At 37.2% G+C, this 15,693-nt stretch overlaps 2 protein-coding genes across 2 annotated transcripts; both read left to right on the top strand.

The window, feature by feature from the left end:
* The first annotated feature begins 10,726 nt into the window (after window positions 1-10,726).
* LOC128360874 (complement C1q and tumor necrosis factor-related protein 9A-like) lies at window positions 10,727-11,204 on the top strand. Its single transcript, XM_053321417.1, has one exon. It carries the CDS (start codon window positions 10,773-10,775, stop codon window positions 11,187-11,189), a length of 417 nt encoding a protein of 138 aa, XP_053177392.1. The 5' UTR covers window positions 10,727-10,772; the 3' UTR covers window positions 11,190-11,204.
* Window positions 11,205-11,783: 579 nt separating this feature from the next.
* polr2i (RNA polymerase II subunit I) lies at window positions 11,784-15,555 on the top strand. The gene is made up of 6 exons (XM_053321418.1): window positions 11,784-11,924; window positions 12,095-12,149; window positions 13,311-13,384; window positions 13,840-13,914; window positions 15,041-15,092; window positions 15,208-15,555. Exons 1-6 carry the CDS (start codon window positions 11,863-11,865, stop codon window positions 15,268-15,270), a joined length of 381 nt encoding a protein of 126 aa, XP_053177393.1. The 5' UTR covers window positions 11,784-11,862; the 3' UTR covers window positions 15,271-15,555.
* The last annotated feature ends 138 nt before the right edge of the window (window positions 15,556-15,693 follow it).

Raw genomic sequence — 15,693 nt, 5'->3', positions numbered from 1 at the left:
AGACTGTTTTGAATTAATCAAACAGTCACTACAATTTCGTTTTTGATCTTCTTGACCTAATTGAAAACTGCAATTTATGTTGTAAATGAGCTATAAGTGTATTTTTAGCTTTATTTTGGCTGTACTTTTTGTTTTGTTCTAATGAGCAAGTATTAGCATGCTGACACGCCAAATGGTCAGCATGTTAAACATGACATGCCAAACATCAGCATGTTAGTACTGAGAACATCATACAACATCAGCATACAACCCTGTAAAATTCTTCCTTTGATAACACCTACATATGCTTGTTGAATAATCAAATACTGTTGCATATCGCTAACTAATCTGTAGGTGGTTGCATAGCTCAGTGTTACTGAGGAGTGACTCACAGGTGCTGTTAAGTTTCTGTGGAAATGATAATGCATCTATAAGTATTTTTTAAGTACGTAAACATTATGTTACTGAGGAGTGACTCACAGATGCTGTTAAGTTTCTGTGGAATTGATAATGCATCTATAAGTATTTTTTAAGTACGTAAACATTATGGTCTTTTGTGTAGGAGTGTTGCTAGAATGTATCCAACTTCATTTCAATCCAGGCCTTATTAAGGAGACACTGTAAATGATTTCTGTAAATTTACAGCATAATTTTGGCAGCACTATAATGCTAAAGAACAAGCCAAATTATCTTCAGCAACAGTATCATACAGTATTTTTTTTTGGGGGGGGGGGCAATTTGACCTGTGCTGCACATGAGAAGCTGAATCTATGAGTAGTAATTTTATTTTTATCAATAAATCATTGCAGAGTCTATCAGTGATGATTACAGGTTTCATATGTGCACTTCATGAGAGTAAGATCCAGCAGCTAGCTAACATTTCAGATGACTGCAGCTAGCTAGAATCTAAACAGGGGATCCCACATACAAACAACACAAGTAGTACATTTTAATCTCTATGTCTAAGTAAACATATGGACAGGTGTTTTTCTTGCTACTGAATTAATGATAAGTCTTGACAGAGTAAACCTTTCCCTGTTTATGGAGGCCACTTCAAAAGTTGATGTAGTATTGAGACTTTAGTGAGTGCTGGCTATTGGGCTCTATTTAGCTGTTTGTCTATTTCAGCTGTGTTTTGTGCATCATTTCAGTCAGACTGTTGTAGGTGACTAGTATTTGGATTCATTTATGACATGTTTCTCTGTCTCTAACCCTACAGATGAACCAAACTATTTTACCTCGGCTCGACTAATCACAGTAAGTACTCGCCTGGCAACTATCAAAAGGAACTTTAGTTTTCTTTCTTAAACAGTAGTATTCATATATTTAGAAATGGTTCTGAACTTTTTTGACTAAACGCATATAATTCTGACACTGGAAAATTCTTATAAGTTTCAGGTGAAACATCCATCGCTAAAACAACATTCAGCGATGGATGGCCAGCCTTGAGGGTTGCATGTGAGGGGATCCAGCCCACCTTCTTGACTGGTCTTGCCAAAAGGATTTTGTGAGAGAAGGTTCTATGTCATGTTTTTGTTAGCATAAGCCTGTAATTATTTGGCATTATTTGTCCAACTTATTAAAAAAATGTAAATAATATTGAAGAATCAATAATTAGCTCTGTTCTTCACTCAAACATTTTCTTATAGTTTGTAATCTGTGCTTGTATTCAGCTTAGTATAGAGATTTTGGGGAGACTGACACGTATAATCATACATTTGTGTGATTATTACTATGCATGTAATCTGCTAAGTCAGTATTAAGTTAGGTTAAAAAATCAAGCAGATGTAAGCTAATGTGTGTTTGCACAATTTAGTTAACTTTAAAATACTGTGGAAGTATTACAAAAACAGTTTAAACTGTATTTTGCATCTACAGACAAAACTGTAAATTTGTGTAGCAGTAAAAAATGTTTAATTTTACAGTAAAATAATGGCAACCCAGATGCCAGTCATTTACAGTACTGTTAAATTAATACAATGCAGTAATGTACTGTAGCTCAGTATTACAGTAGCAAACTGTAAAAGCAGATTACAGTAGGAGAACTGTAAAATAATGGCAACCCAGCTGCCAGTTCTTTACTTTAAATTTACATGAAAATCTTTTACTGTGTACAGTTCATTGGGGTCTTTGATATTAATATACTATATATATATATATATAGCATATCACATACTTTACAACTCAGCATTTGTGAAGTAAGTCAGAGTGGAAGTGCTGACTCTGTGACAATTGTGACAATCACCTGAATACATGTTGGAACTGTGCATTTCTGCAAACCATATGCTGACACAGCATGATAATTTGACTTTTGTGGTAGCCATTCAGTCACCACTGTAGTTCATATTTCACAACCAAATTAGAGAAGTGAAAAAAATTGGAACCGGATAAAAAACCAAGTATTGAGTTCAGGCTAATTTAGGATTTTATGTATTTTTGTTTAAAGATACAGTATGTGCCTTAAAAGTTAACATAACCTACCAAACTGAAAGCACATGATCTGTTTTTTTTAAAAACCACAGTTGGTCATGTATGACAGAGAGTATGACAACACGTCCAACTTACCAATGAGCGTCAATCCTGGCTGCTGGTTGAGGATAACTGACGTCTCTTCTTCCTCCTCCTCCTCATCTCCCCAGTCTGCAATGTTGGCTGGGGGTATACACTGCTCCAAGAATAGGTCCTCCTCATCTTCCTCCATCTCCATGTTGTCTGGAGGCCAACGCAGCTCTCCGCTCTCCACCTCGCTCAACTCTGTGGGTTCCACAACGATGGAGGGTAGACGCTCCTTCTCATGGTCGTGGTCCAAGATGTTCAATGAGGTCTCTGGGCCCAGGACAATCTCAACAGGGTCAGGGAAGATCTGGATGAAAGTCGGAGAAGAGTGGTTGACTCAGGTAAGTAAAGTTCAGTTCACAGTAAATTCAAACTTTATTGTGGTTAGATTTTGTAAATCTGTAATAATCATATTAAAATAGAGTATATTCATTCATATTTTTCATCATTTCTGTCACATCTGTTATAAAAGTGATCTATAATAAACTTATCCTGAGATCCATCTGAAACTATCAGTATTGTCTTGAGGTGATAAATGCCACAGGATTGGGCTGCAACAAACTATGTTATCTGATCTATTCACAGTATAATGATGGGACATACCTGGAATGGCAATCTTTGGTCCTTCCTTTCCATATCATCAGAGCTTAAATCTTGATCACTTATCTCCTCCATCCCTCTGCAGATGGAACAAAACTACTATGAGACTACAACATAAACTAGACACAAACATAGACGCTACAGAAGTAGGTACTTATCTCAGCATTAACATCGTCTCCCCTTTGAGTTAAAAAAAAAAAAGCCTTTTCGTTAGCTTGGTTGGTTGTTTCTGAAGCAGTCTGCTGATGAAACGTATTTGTCACTCAGTTAAACATTGGGTTCTTTGCTAAATTTAATTACATTTCCCTCCATTGCTTTGGATGGAGGCTCTCTTTACATTGATTCTGTTTACCTCTGATTGCATTGCTCTTAAAAAGTCCCTTTGATTGTCAAGAACTATCCAAAACTCTCCAAAAAAAGTAACATATTCTAGATCTATAGGTCAAACTTTTCAAGATTTCAAAATGACAGATTAGTGATGTATGCCACATAGCACAATACAACACATGTTTCTGTGATTGTTAGTCAATTAGATGCTGTATGCTCCTACATTATAAGGAATGAAATTTGCCCAAAATTGATTGCTTACTGGCCTTCTAAATCTCACATACAGCACACTATCTCCCACAGCAGTAAGGTCCATACTCAGTGACTCTATGTTTAATCACATAATCTGGTTCTATATGAAATAACATCATTGCCCCCTTATGCCCTTGTTTTTCTAGCTGATTTACAGTATCACAGGATCTAATGTCCCACGCTTTTGATTGGTCAGATATTTCAGTCCCTACATCTCATTGGCCAAAGCCAATGTGACTATGTGATTTGTGTGACTACGTGCAAGTGTGTGTGTGTTTTGTTCATCACATAGAGTCTCCAACCAAAAACACATTCTAGCTTACTGCAGAACTATAACAGGGTTTGATACCAAAATGGATTATGTCCTTTTCAGCTCATATTTTATTTTCTGAGAGGGAGTCTGACTGAGCAAATGCGCTGCTCTGTCCACTCTTAAATAGGGCTGTGAGCTTTAGTAACTTAACTCCATGTCACAGCCTCTGCTTGCAGAGTAGGCTATTACCTTTAAACGTGCTAGCTAAAGTCACCGCTGCTTCATTTTTGCAAAATAAATTGGCACCAAGACTTAAATCAGACCACTGTATGTTAGCTCCATAGTCTGCAGTATTGGTAAAATAGTCACTTGTTTCAGTTAGAGTCTGAGAGTCTGAGAGTCTGAGTCCATATCCAACTTCAATCTGTTTGTGGCCTCCAGAAAAGCCGACGGGGGATTAAGAAGAACTGAGGATCTGGCCGAATCCCCCCCCCCCCCCCCCACCCCCCTCTTTTTCTTGCTTTCTCTCTGTGTCTCCTCTCTTCTCCAAAAGTACCAATCATGGTGTGACTGATGGCTATTGAAGAACAGGTACCAGTCATCTAAGACTGATGTAATCTGTAGTCTTTTTTTGGTACTTTTTGGTATACCATGCCAACAGCATTGTTTGTGTCACTTCAAACTATGGAGAAGCATTTTTGAAATTTCTTGTGAATTCATCTTGGAAATGTTGCTGTTGAAATGTTGTGGTAAAGGACAAGAGGAAATTAAACATGCAGGAAAGGGTTTCAATATATTAGCTTTCAAACAGGAAACATCTGTCGCTAAAAGTAGCAAAATACATATTCCATAATAAGTAAAAGTTCTGAATTAAAAATAAAATTACCAGTCAAAATCGTACTATTCACTGTGTCTAAACTTTTGACTGGTGCTGTATTAAAGTATCAAGTTAACAAAGTTATACTGTAGTTAGTTTTATATGATTCTATTATTGGATCATTATTTCTGATGTATTACCATATAAGCAGCACTTAAACAGTATAGTTGGTGGATGAAGTAAAGGAAGACAGTAACTAAATATCAGAGCTGCTCAATATTATTAAGGGAGCTCTTGAGAAAATAATACAAAATGAGTTTTTTAGGAAGGTATACTGTATGTTCCACAGCAGGAATGAGGAATACAGTGAATTCCTATATGTCCAAACTCAAACTACATATAAACAGTATCTTTAATGAATGCCATTAACACACATACACATACATTTTTAGTTATGCTAGTTGGACATATTGGTTTGTCTGCCCCTCCACCACTGAAATGGTGATCTCTGGACTTTTCTTCTAGTAAATTAAATCTCAACAACTTTAAGAGGGATTTCCTATATGGTTCTATAACATTAGTGTTCCCGTCTGGATGAATTGTAATTTTCAGCAATTGGCAGGTCAAAAATTGCATTCATTTAAAACCCTACTTGGGTTTATGACTAGCTAAATAACTGCAGAATGAATTACATCACAGTAAGTCACATGACAGTAAGTCTAGAGTATATTGTAGGTCATAGGTCAGGCCCAACCTTACTGTGAGGTGTTCAGGTCATTAACTGTAAACATGGTCTAAAAAGAAATACTGAAATACTTTAGATTGTGTTTGATGCCAGCATTGAGTTTTTGGTTTATTTGAATATACTCAACAAGTAGATAATATAGGTCAAATTTAGAGTTTCAGCAGTTGAGAATTTTTAAAAATTGCATCGGTGTGTTTTTCTCTCCCTCTCTCACTCCCTTTATCTTATATTGAGTCACTCTGAACAGAATGGAAATGAAATGAATTTAGCTCAGTTTCTGGATTGATTTAATTTGACAGATTAGCAGCCCTATCAACACGCTTAAATTCACTACACAATATGACAAATAAAGAAACACTAAGCCAGTTTGCACAACTGTCAGAATGAGGACGCCCTGTTCTCGCCTAAATAGGATCAGCTTTGGGAGGATGCTATCATTTTTGACCCACTTGTGAATGTGCACAGACCTACAACTCAATTTCTGATATTATGCTGCTGACAACTGTGTCACACTAAGCTGTTTGTGAGCTACCTGGGATGGAAACTTTCAGCAGATATTATTAAGCTTAACCTCCATGTAATCCCTCTCATATATACTCCAACTAAACACCTGCACGTTTCAGCTCAGTCAACAATCAGCTTTTTTTTGTACAGTGGAGTGTATTATCTGTGCCAGAGATTTAAATGTACAGTATAACAGTAGCTATTTAAACATGGTAATGACAGACACTTACTGCTACTTACTGAAAAAAATAGATACTTTTGAAAACTACTTTTATTAGTTTATATTAAATACTTTTCTAAATGAACTAAAATGATTGTAAATTATGTGAAACTGGTTGGTTTGTAAATAAGGAATTAATGAGGGAAAAATGTAAAGATCAATGAAAATAATAAAAAAATAAATTCTGAAACAAATCTGCATCTCCATCACTATCTGCAGACACAGCTAAGATAAGTGTAGTTGGAACTAGAAACAATGGCAGTTTAAAGACCTACCTTATTTAGACTTTTTTATATTATACCTGATAACAGTGGTGACAGTGGTGGTTATCACGTGTTATTTTTCTTTTTTCATCACAGAAACTGTTTGCTTACTACATTCTCATTTCATTACAAGTTTGACTTCTTTTTTGTAAAGTCACTTCCCTGTCCAGTTTAACTCAACATGATGAAATAAACTGGGGACAATCTTAACTGCAGTCAATAAACTTTCCTTTAAAGGTTTCTTTGCAACAGGCTGTTCATGTGCAATAAATGAAATAACGCTGAGGGTACACAGCTGGCCATGAGGTTTTCCTGTTGTGCACTTCTCTAGCATCATCACACCTGTACCATTATATGATTATTAACATATGAGTATTATATCTTGTACCTGCTGGACTGATTACATCACCCACAGTAAACTCTCCTAATGTTGATCACCTGCAGTCAGACAGGAGGTGACATACAAACACATTTAAGCACTGAACCTGTCATCTGTTATGTAATGAACTGAAATGGCCCATATTGGCCAAAATAGCCTATTATTCTGGACAAACAATCTATTTAGTATTTGAATTGCTCAAATAAGGCTTTTATTGGACATTTCAGTTATATATCATCATTTTGTTAGTAGCAAGCCCAAGGTAAATTAAACTGATATCTACCGCAAAGATACTGAGATTGTCAGCTATTTTTTTAAGATCAAATTAAGTGCTCAGAAAAATTTAATTTTGACATTTACATTCATCACAACTGGTTGAACTCCAGCTGCTGAGGAAGAGGAAGTACAGATAGATACAATCAAATGCTTCAAAGAAGCAACTGAGTTTACCTTGTAAAGAAATTGCTTTCAGCTGTATCTTTCCACTTTGATTTCATTTAATTTCACACTTCAATATGCGCTGGCTGAGTTAAACTGATTTTAACCTGCTGTTTGACTTTGCCTGATCTTATCTCCATGACACTTATAGTAAGTTTATCACAACGGAAATCCACCAACATGAAGTGTGAGCTTGTCATATAGCTATCTTAGGGTTATGTTGGGGCCATGAAGGGGAATTACTGAGTTAAACCTACTGTTAATATTAGTGCCTCTAAAAACACAAACGACAGCAGCCTCTTACCCCTCAGTTGCAGTCAAGCAGATTTCTTCTCCATCTTGGCACAGCTCCACAGTGGTGAAGCCCGGCTCCTCCACAGCAGGTATAGATTGCATGAGAGGGAGTTCTGCAGGAGGTGAGCAGCTCCCACAGCATTCCCCCTCTGCTGAGCCCTCAGTGAGGCTTTTGGCCTCCAGGGCGAAGCCTGGATAGAGGGGTGCTACACCCTCAGGAATTCAGCAGAAACTCAAGAGATGGTGGACTGCCTAATGTTCTTTGTCAGTTAGGACAGTACCTGTCTGGCTTACTGATTTTGAATTTGTCTGCTAGCCTAAAGCCTACATGCATTCCCTTGCCTCCCTTGTCTATCCAACTTCCTTCCTCACGTCTCTCTCAATATCCCTCCCTGTCCCACCCCACCCTATTGCCAGGCTTTGGAGAGGAGCAGGATTAACGTCTCTTTCGATTACAGAGACTGGATGGGTGACGTCAGCCAGGCTTGACAGTTCCCTCTGATGAGTTGGCACACTGGGTCGTTGGTGCATCTGTAAAGAAGCATGTAAAGGGCACACAGATGGCATATGGCCTCGCTGTCAATGGAAGCTAAATTTACTGAATTGCTCACAAAAAGATTAAGACGTTTTGAAACAACTTAATATGATGTCCTCTCTACTTCCCTCATCCTGTGTGTTTGTCCACCATGTCTCTCTCTCTGAGTTTCCAACTGTGTGTGTGTGTGTGTGTGTGTGTGTGTCGTTGCTCCATCAGTGGATTTAGATTTGGACGATTCATGGAATTAGCCCAGGGATCAAGGGCTCAGGGATGGGGAGGGGATAGATAACATGGCAGCAACTATTGCTAAACAGATAGCGTTCTGTTAACAGCAGTGTGTAATCCCTTCTATGGGCTAAGTCAGTAGGCTATATTTGGAACAAGGTAGTGAGGGAGCCGACACAGCATGAAGGGCATCGTGCTGCCGGACTTTGAAATCCAATGGACAAAAAATGTGAAAGCACACTCCATGTAATTCAGATTTTTAGTAGAAAACATCTGTATGTAAACAGCTCATTCTTCTTGATAGTACTCATCTTGTGCTTGTACATGTACAAGTATACAGGTGTTGAGGTATAGATTCAAAATTAACAGCTGCGTCTTTCCTGTCTATTTAAATAGGGACTTCATTGTATTACATATTTTTCAATGTTTATAACAGAATACACATTATACATGACCACAAGGGCAGTAAATTGTAATAAATAAATAAATATGATAAACTATTATCTGCAAAAATCACTGAATACACTGTTATTGTTATTCCACCACAGATGTGTAAATGCAGAATCAGTACAAACACTGCAAAATAGTGTAATAAGAAGGCATGTTAAGTATCAAATGTAATTCTGGTCAAGTATGCAACTTATACACGTGATGTGGAAATTTGAAGCCTCCCGTCCAACACTGAGAATGGACTTCTCTCTTCTTCTCACTAGAAAAGGAGACGTTTTGTGTCCAACAGTCAAACTGAAATTAAAAGTATTTTTTAAAGAGTTTGAAGGAGTAGATGTAATTTTAAGGATTTGAACAAGACAATTAAACTATTTTATGGAAAAATCATATCAGACACAAATTATTATTCAACGAAGAGTATTTTACATCTTGCATCATACATCTTAAAATATGTCTGGAGTAGATCTTTAAGTCATACATGAAGATATGGGTTATGGTATTATTTTAGTGGACAAATAGCTGAAAAACTAGAGAATTGTGAAAAATGTAAAAAATGTCCAAGTCTTGTCATATACCCACACATACAAACAACAGAAAATTACAAGAACAGGAAATACTGCTGTACTACTTTTGCCATTCTGTAATTAGTACAGACAAGCTAAGACGAGAATTTGAAGAATCTTGACAGTGAGGCCTGATCAGCTGTTATTGTGCAAGCATTCTTTTTTTCATTTTCCTGGTTGTTCAACTGCTTAACTCTCAATTAAACAATTTTTTAATCACAAACACTGAAAACGCACACTGAATGATTAGTCGAGAGTATAGATATTTAAAGGATCATTTTGTTATTTTGCTTGCACAATAGGTGATTTCCAGGTTTTGTCATTCTGTAGTTTGTACTTCCGAGTAAATCTTTGAATGAATGTTACTCACTTCCTTCCTCAAAACGAATGTCAAAACATATATATATATATATATATTATAATTAGAGTGTTATTATTCTGATTAACAACAAATTAGAAAAGTGAAATCTTCCTGTAATCTGAAACCTTTGAAGAAAAGCTAGAATGACCAGTTTGCGCCTGGAAGCTAGACTAATAACAGCTGGTGTCTCTGCTTGTTTGTCTTACATTTGCAGCATTCTTCTGCGAGACAGTAACAGGTAAGAACCTCTTTGCTCCTCAGCATGAAATCTGTTTTAGATGTGTTTCTTTTGAAAGGGGTGTTAGTGTATGCTTGTTTTGCATTCAATCTAGAAATGCAGAAAAATGTCAGGCAGACAGTTAAATTTGATTTTATGCTAAATTGCTAAATATGTTTTTGTGATTCTTGTGTAGTATGTGGTTGACTGCAAAATGTGGGACAGTAGGTCACAGTGCACTGTCATGTAAACACCACTTCTGTGTATGTTATAATTCTACATAATCTATGTTACAGTTAAATTACACAAAATGATGCTGAAATTGTCTAAATATTGCAGCTATCTAATTATTGTTTTCAACAGACGTGCGCAACGACACTGTGAGACTTTTAAGTCATGGCTAATGAATCTCGTCGAGGAGACAGCATCGATTCATCAGGTAAAAAAAACAGACAGCATTTTAGGCATCATTATGTTTCTCCTTAACATAGTCGGCCAGCTTTTCTTAGACCCTCCTTATTTGAGGAGTGGCAGGTTTAGAGAACAGGTATGACCTGCTTTGTGGACATGAAAAAATATGTTTCAAACACAATGATCACTTGTTTAAGACATTACAATTTTTACATGACTGTTCTGATGTGCTCTACAGCATTCTATAATGTACTGAAACTGATTATTTAATCAAAATGAGCAACATTTCCACTGTAACACAAAGGATTCATTGAGCTCAAACATTGCTACTGTTTTGATAATAAGTGTGGTTTCATGATAATCCTCACACACTAATCATCATGATGTCACCCACTGTAGGCACGGCTGTTGCCTTCACAGCCAAGCTGAGCGTCAATGACAGCTACCCCTGTAACTCTGGAGTCCTGAAGTTTGTGAATGTGCTGACCAACGAGGGAGGAGGCTACAGGCCTGACACAGGTGTCTTTACCTGTCCCTTGGATGGCCTCTACCACTTCATTGTGCATGTGTCTGTGTACGGGCGTGGCCAGTGTGGTATATTCAAGAATGGAGAGAAAGTAGTATCTCTGTATCACACCTCTTTACCTGATAAATGTAGCCAAGTGGCCAGTATGAGTTGTGTGGTCAAACTGTCCAAGCAAGATGAGGTCTGGGTGGATATCTGGGGGCCTGGCAGAAATGATATCTTTGCAACTGATGATAATGACACTGTCTTTGTTGGATTTCGTTTGGGTTAATGATATGTGTCAATAAAGTTCTTGGCTGAATTTGTTTTCATGAGCCAATATTCCTTTTGGTGTATGTTTACTGCAACTACTATAGTAATAACAATAATAGCTAATTAAAGCTGCAAGCAGCGTTGGGTGGGACCTCGCACCCTTGCACACATGGGGCCGTGGCGAAGCGGAAAGGTTTCCGTTAGGGGCACTTAGATGTCTTCAGACCTGGGCTTTTATCAGACACTGCAATAAGTAGATATATATTACACACACACAAACTCACACACTCACACGATATACACACACATTCACACATAGGCCTATAGCTACACAAACACACACAAAAACACACTCACACATACACACACACACAAACTCACTCACACAAACACACACATTCACACATACACAGACGCACAAACTCACTCACACATACACACACACACAACTCACTCACACAAACACACACGCACACACACTTCATTTGCTACATGACAATATTAAAACATGGTCTACATTTTTGCCTCCAGCCTCTGGGTGTCGCTGTCTCAGAAATCATCACAAGATTAATCAGTACCCGCATGCGCAAATGGTCTGTTTTCAAAAGCGTAGAGGCGACAGCGGCGGTAGAAAGTGACCGACCATCGTATTTATTGTTTATCAGCTTTATAAGCATTTAAAAATTACTCCAATGGATTTGGAGACTGGAACATACGAACCAGGATTTGTTGGGATACGGTTTTGTCAAGAATGGTGAGTTTATGGCCGAACCCAGTCTAGAGAAGTTAACCTAGCATGCCAGCTGCACGTTACAGCTACATGGACGATGTTCATGTTTCAATTAAATACCGGCATAATGTACTGTTTAATGAAACACCAAAAAACTCCAAGAATCTTCTAAATGCAATGTGTGTGTTTTCCAGTAACAACATGTTATACCCTAAAGAAGACAAGGAGAACCGTATCCTGCTGTATGCGGTGAGTGTTTGCATGAGAGGTGTCAGTGGTTTAATGCGGCCTACTCTATAACTTAACCAGTTATAACAGCTGTATAGTAAAGTGATGCAGAAAAGGTTGTATACTCTGATGAAAAGTGGTCAGATCAAAAAATACCATTGAATTACGGTAAATAGGTGATTAAGTCTGTTAACTAGTTATCCCCCTTGTATTCAGCCATAACAAGACAAAATGCTGGAGGTCGGTCTCTGATCCACAGCTTCCACTTGTTAAAAATGGTTAGGCATCACAGTAAAGCTCTTACCATTTTTATTAAACCCATGTTCAGATCTTTATTTACCTTTTTTAGAATAGGCCTTATTCAAAAATCAGTATACTTACACTTGTCAACCGTGGACTGCATTAAAATCACATTATAAAGACTGTTTGAATCACATTTATATCATACTGTGTTTTAAACTAGAGTGTTCTTTTAATGTAGTGATATGTGTAAGCACAGTGATATTTTTTATTTTTATTTAGACATATAAGTTGTGCAAAAACGGAGAAACATTTGCAAAATACCATCATTCATGTTTCCCTTAAAGGAGAAATATGTAACACTGACATTAAGCATTTAAAATGGGCACTGCAGTCCAAATTCAATATATTGGAGAAAGTTGCTGTGTTTGCATTCCCGGGATGTTGAAATGGGCATCAACCTGATCTCACAGAAATACTTGAAATGATCACGACCTCTTAACACCACATTACATGGTGGTGCCAGGATCAGGTTGAATTGGCAGTGCGCCAAAACAGATGTTCAGCACCAGAGTGGAAATTTCAAACTAGAACATACTGGCTGTAACATTATAGTTGCAGGCAACAGTATTTCAAATTAGCCTCTTAACCTCTTAAAACCATATCATGGTAATTTTGGTCATACATATTAGCCTTAAATTTTAAGCTGAGAAAGCAACGTCATCATCATAAAATGAATGTTCAATTGAAATCAGAGGAGTAGTCAGAATTAATCATTTTGACATTTAAGTGTTTGCTCCAAGATTCATAGTGTGTGTGCAGTGCATGGGTCAAGTGGGATGACTTCTTGTCCAGATTGGAAGTGTGCAAAATGTCAACCTGTAATAATTTCACCAAATCCCCTTTTCATCTTTTAAATGTTGAAATGATGTCGACCTACAGTGCAGGAATTGCGACTACCAACAAGAGGCAGACAACAGCTGCATCTACGTCAATAAGATCACCCACGAGGTTGAGTAAGTATAAGAAAATCAGTGTTAACATTTATCTATGTGAAACTGACCAATTGAACACTTTGCTCTTTTTCATCTCTGTGACCTGCTTCTTGTGTAGCCACTAATGTACTTAATATAAAAGAACTGGTCATCTAGACTAGTCAGTAATTTAAGTGCATTTCCTGAATACCTAGTAACACTTCAGATGTACACTGACTGAAACGTGATGGGATCAAGTCAAGAAAAGACAATTGATGGAGGATTGAAATCAGTAAAAGATAATCCCTTCGTTTTATCAGTGCACTTACAGACCACAGAAATTACTTTTTTCAACAAAATATTGATTGAAAACACATAAAATAAAACATTTATAATGTGCCCCAATACTTAAACTTTAGATAGCTTATTTAATGTATGCACTTTTGAGGACTAAATGTTAATGAGTCTTGAACCATCCTGCTTTCATCTTTCTCCAGTGAGTTAACACAAATCATCGCTGATGTATCTCAAGATCCAACGCTACCAAGGACAGAGGATCACCCTTGTCCCAAGTAAGTTTAACCATATTCACTCATTCTCTCTAGACGGCCATATTTGTCCATTTATTTGACAGACAGTGTAGTGGCAGGAAATGTATGGAGAGATAATTATAGGTATGACATGCAGCACAGGTCTTCCAGCCAGGAGTTGAAGAGTAGATGTTGCAGTTATGTGGTATGTGCCTTCACCATTAGGCCAATTAGGACGATGTTCGTCTGGTTTAAGGCTAATAACTCTGCATATATTCAGTATTGTCACACATATCAGGGTTAGTTGTCCTTGCCTGTAGAAGAAGCTATTTGTCTTTAGAACTAAGAAACAACTTAAAAGCTACATCAAATCATTTATGACCACATAAGGACAGAAAGTCAATCCTAAACATATTGGAAGCAACACGTTTTGATAAATTCTATTAATTTGCAAGCAAAACAACTGAACACAATGTGGTTGTAGGTTTTGCTTGCTCTTCACCCTGGTCTGCAGTATTGCAACATAGTGGTTGTTGCCACATTGACCCATGAGATATACACTTACGTCTGAATCACAGTATTGCCAAAGTGACAGATGAAGACCACTCACAATTTGCTGACATAACAAGGACGTAATCATTGTTTGTGACGAGGTCTTATGTATTTCTTTCCACAGTGGCCAGTTGTTCCTCTTTAATATAATGACTATTAGTGTCTTAGGCTTAGTCACAGAGCTGTAGTCACACACAAAATAATTCAGTCACCACAGATTGTCCATGGAACTATGCAGAATTGTAACTGATTGCCAGATATATAAAAAAAAGCTCATTTTAGCCACTCCAAACAACAACGGCAAAAAGAAAAACACAACGACATTAACAAATGTGTTTTCCTTTTTGCCGTTGTGTTTTTGTTAATGTTGTTTTTTTGTTAATGTCGTTGTATTTCTTTTTGTCGTTGTTGTTTGCCCTTCAAGGCCACCGTAGCTTCTTAACTGATTTTGTTTTGTACATTTGAAGATTTTGACACTTTTTTTCTGGAAGAGAATCAGTGTTTGTAACTTTGCAGCACACCATCTTTCTTTTACATTGAAGTGATCAGGAAAGTCATGTGTTGTTTGAAAATGTAGTACTTTCCAACATTGTGCTCACATCATGTTTCTTCCTAGATGTGGCCACAAGGAGGCAGTGTTCTTCCAGTCTCACAGTATGAAGGCTGAGGTAATTATTGTTTTCAATGAAATCCATATAACATATTACCTTTAGTCTAAATAAAATTTGTATATGAATGTTTATCACCTTTCTGTGGTCAGCTGTTGTGTTTGTGTCTACACAGGATGCTATGAGGCTGTACTACGTCTGCACGGCCCCTCACTGTGGACACAGATGGACGGAGTAAAGCTGATGATAATGAAGAGGTCCCATCATTTTCATCTACAGTGTTGCTGTTTACTATAACAACTAGCTGCAGCTCTAACAGAGCTGTTTTTTATTCTCGCCATACCAGTCAGTAGAAATGTGAATATAACATTACATGACTGTTCAGGTTGTTGTCAAATTGCAGCACTGCTGATGTTTATAGACCCTGAAATTATCTTTGTATGATGACCTACAGTTTGTCACACAGCATCTTGTGAATATAGTGTATTAATAGTTTTTTACAATGGCTGTCATTTTCAAATATGTTTTGTTAGATTAAATGAATCGGTTCTTTCAAATGTCTCTGAGTATTTCATGAAACATGTTAAAGTGTACAAACTACAAATACTAGTGTGATTATTCACATTAGTAGATGCACCCATGCTTTTGATAGCAGGGACAT

This window comes from Scomber japonicus, chromosome 6 (genome assembly GCF_027409825.1).
Source record: "Scomber japonicus isolate fScoJap1 chromosome 6, fScoJap1.pri, whole genome shotgun sequence".
Taxonomy (NCBI): Eukaryota; Metazoa; Chordata; class Actinopteri; order Scombriformes; family Scombridae; genus Scomber; species Scomber japonicus.
Note: the sequence above shows the minus strand (reverse complement) of the source record. Positions and strands in the feature narration are given on the sequence as shown.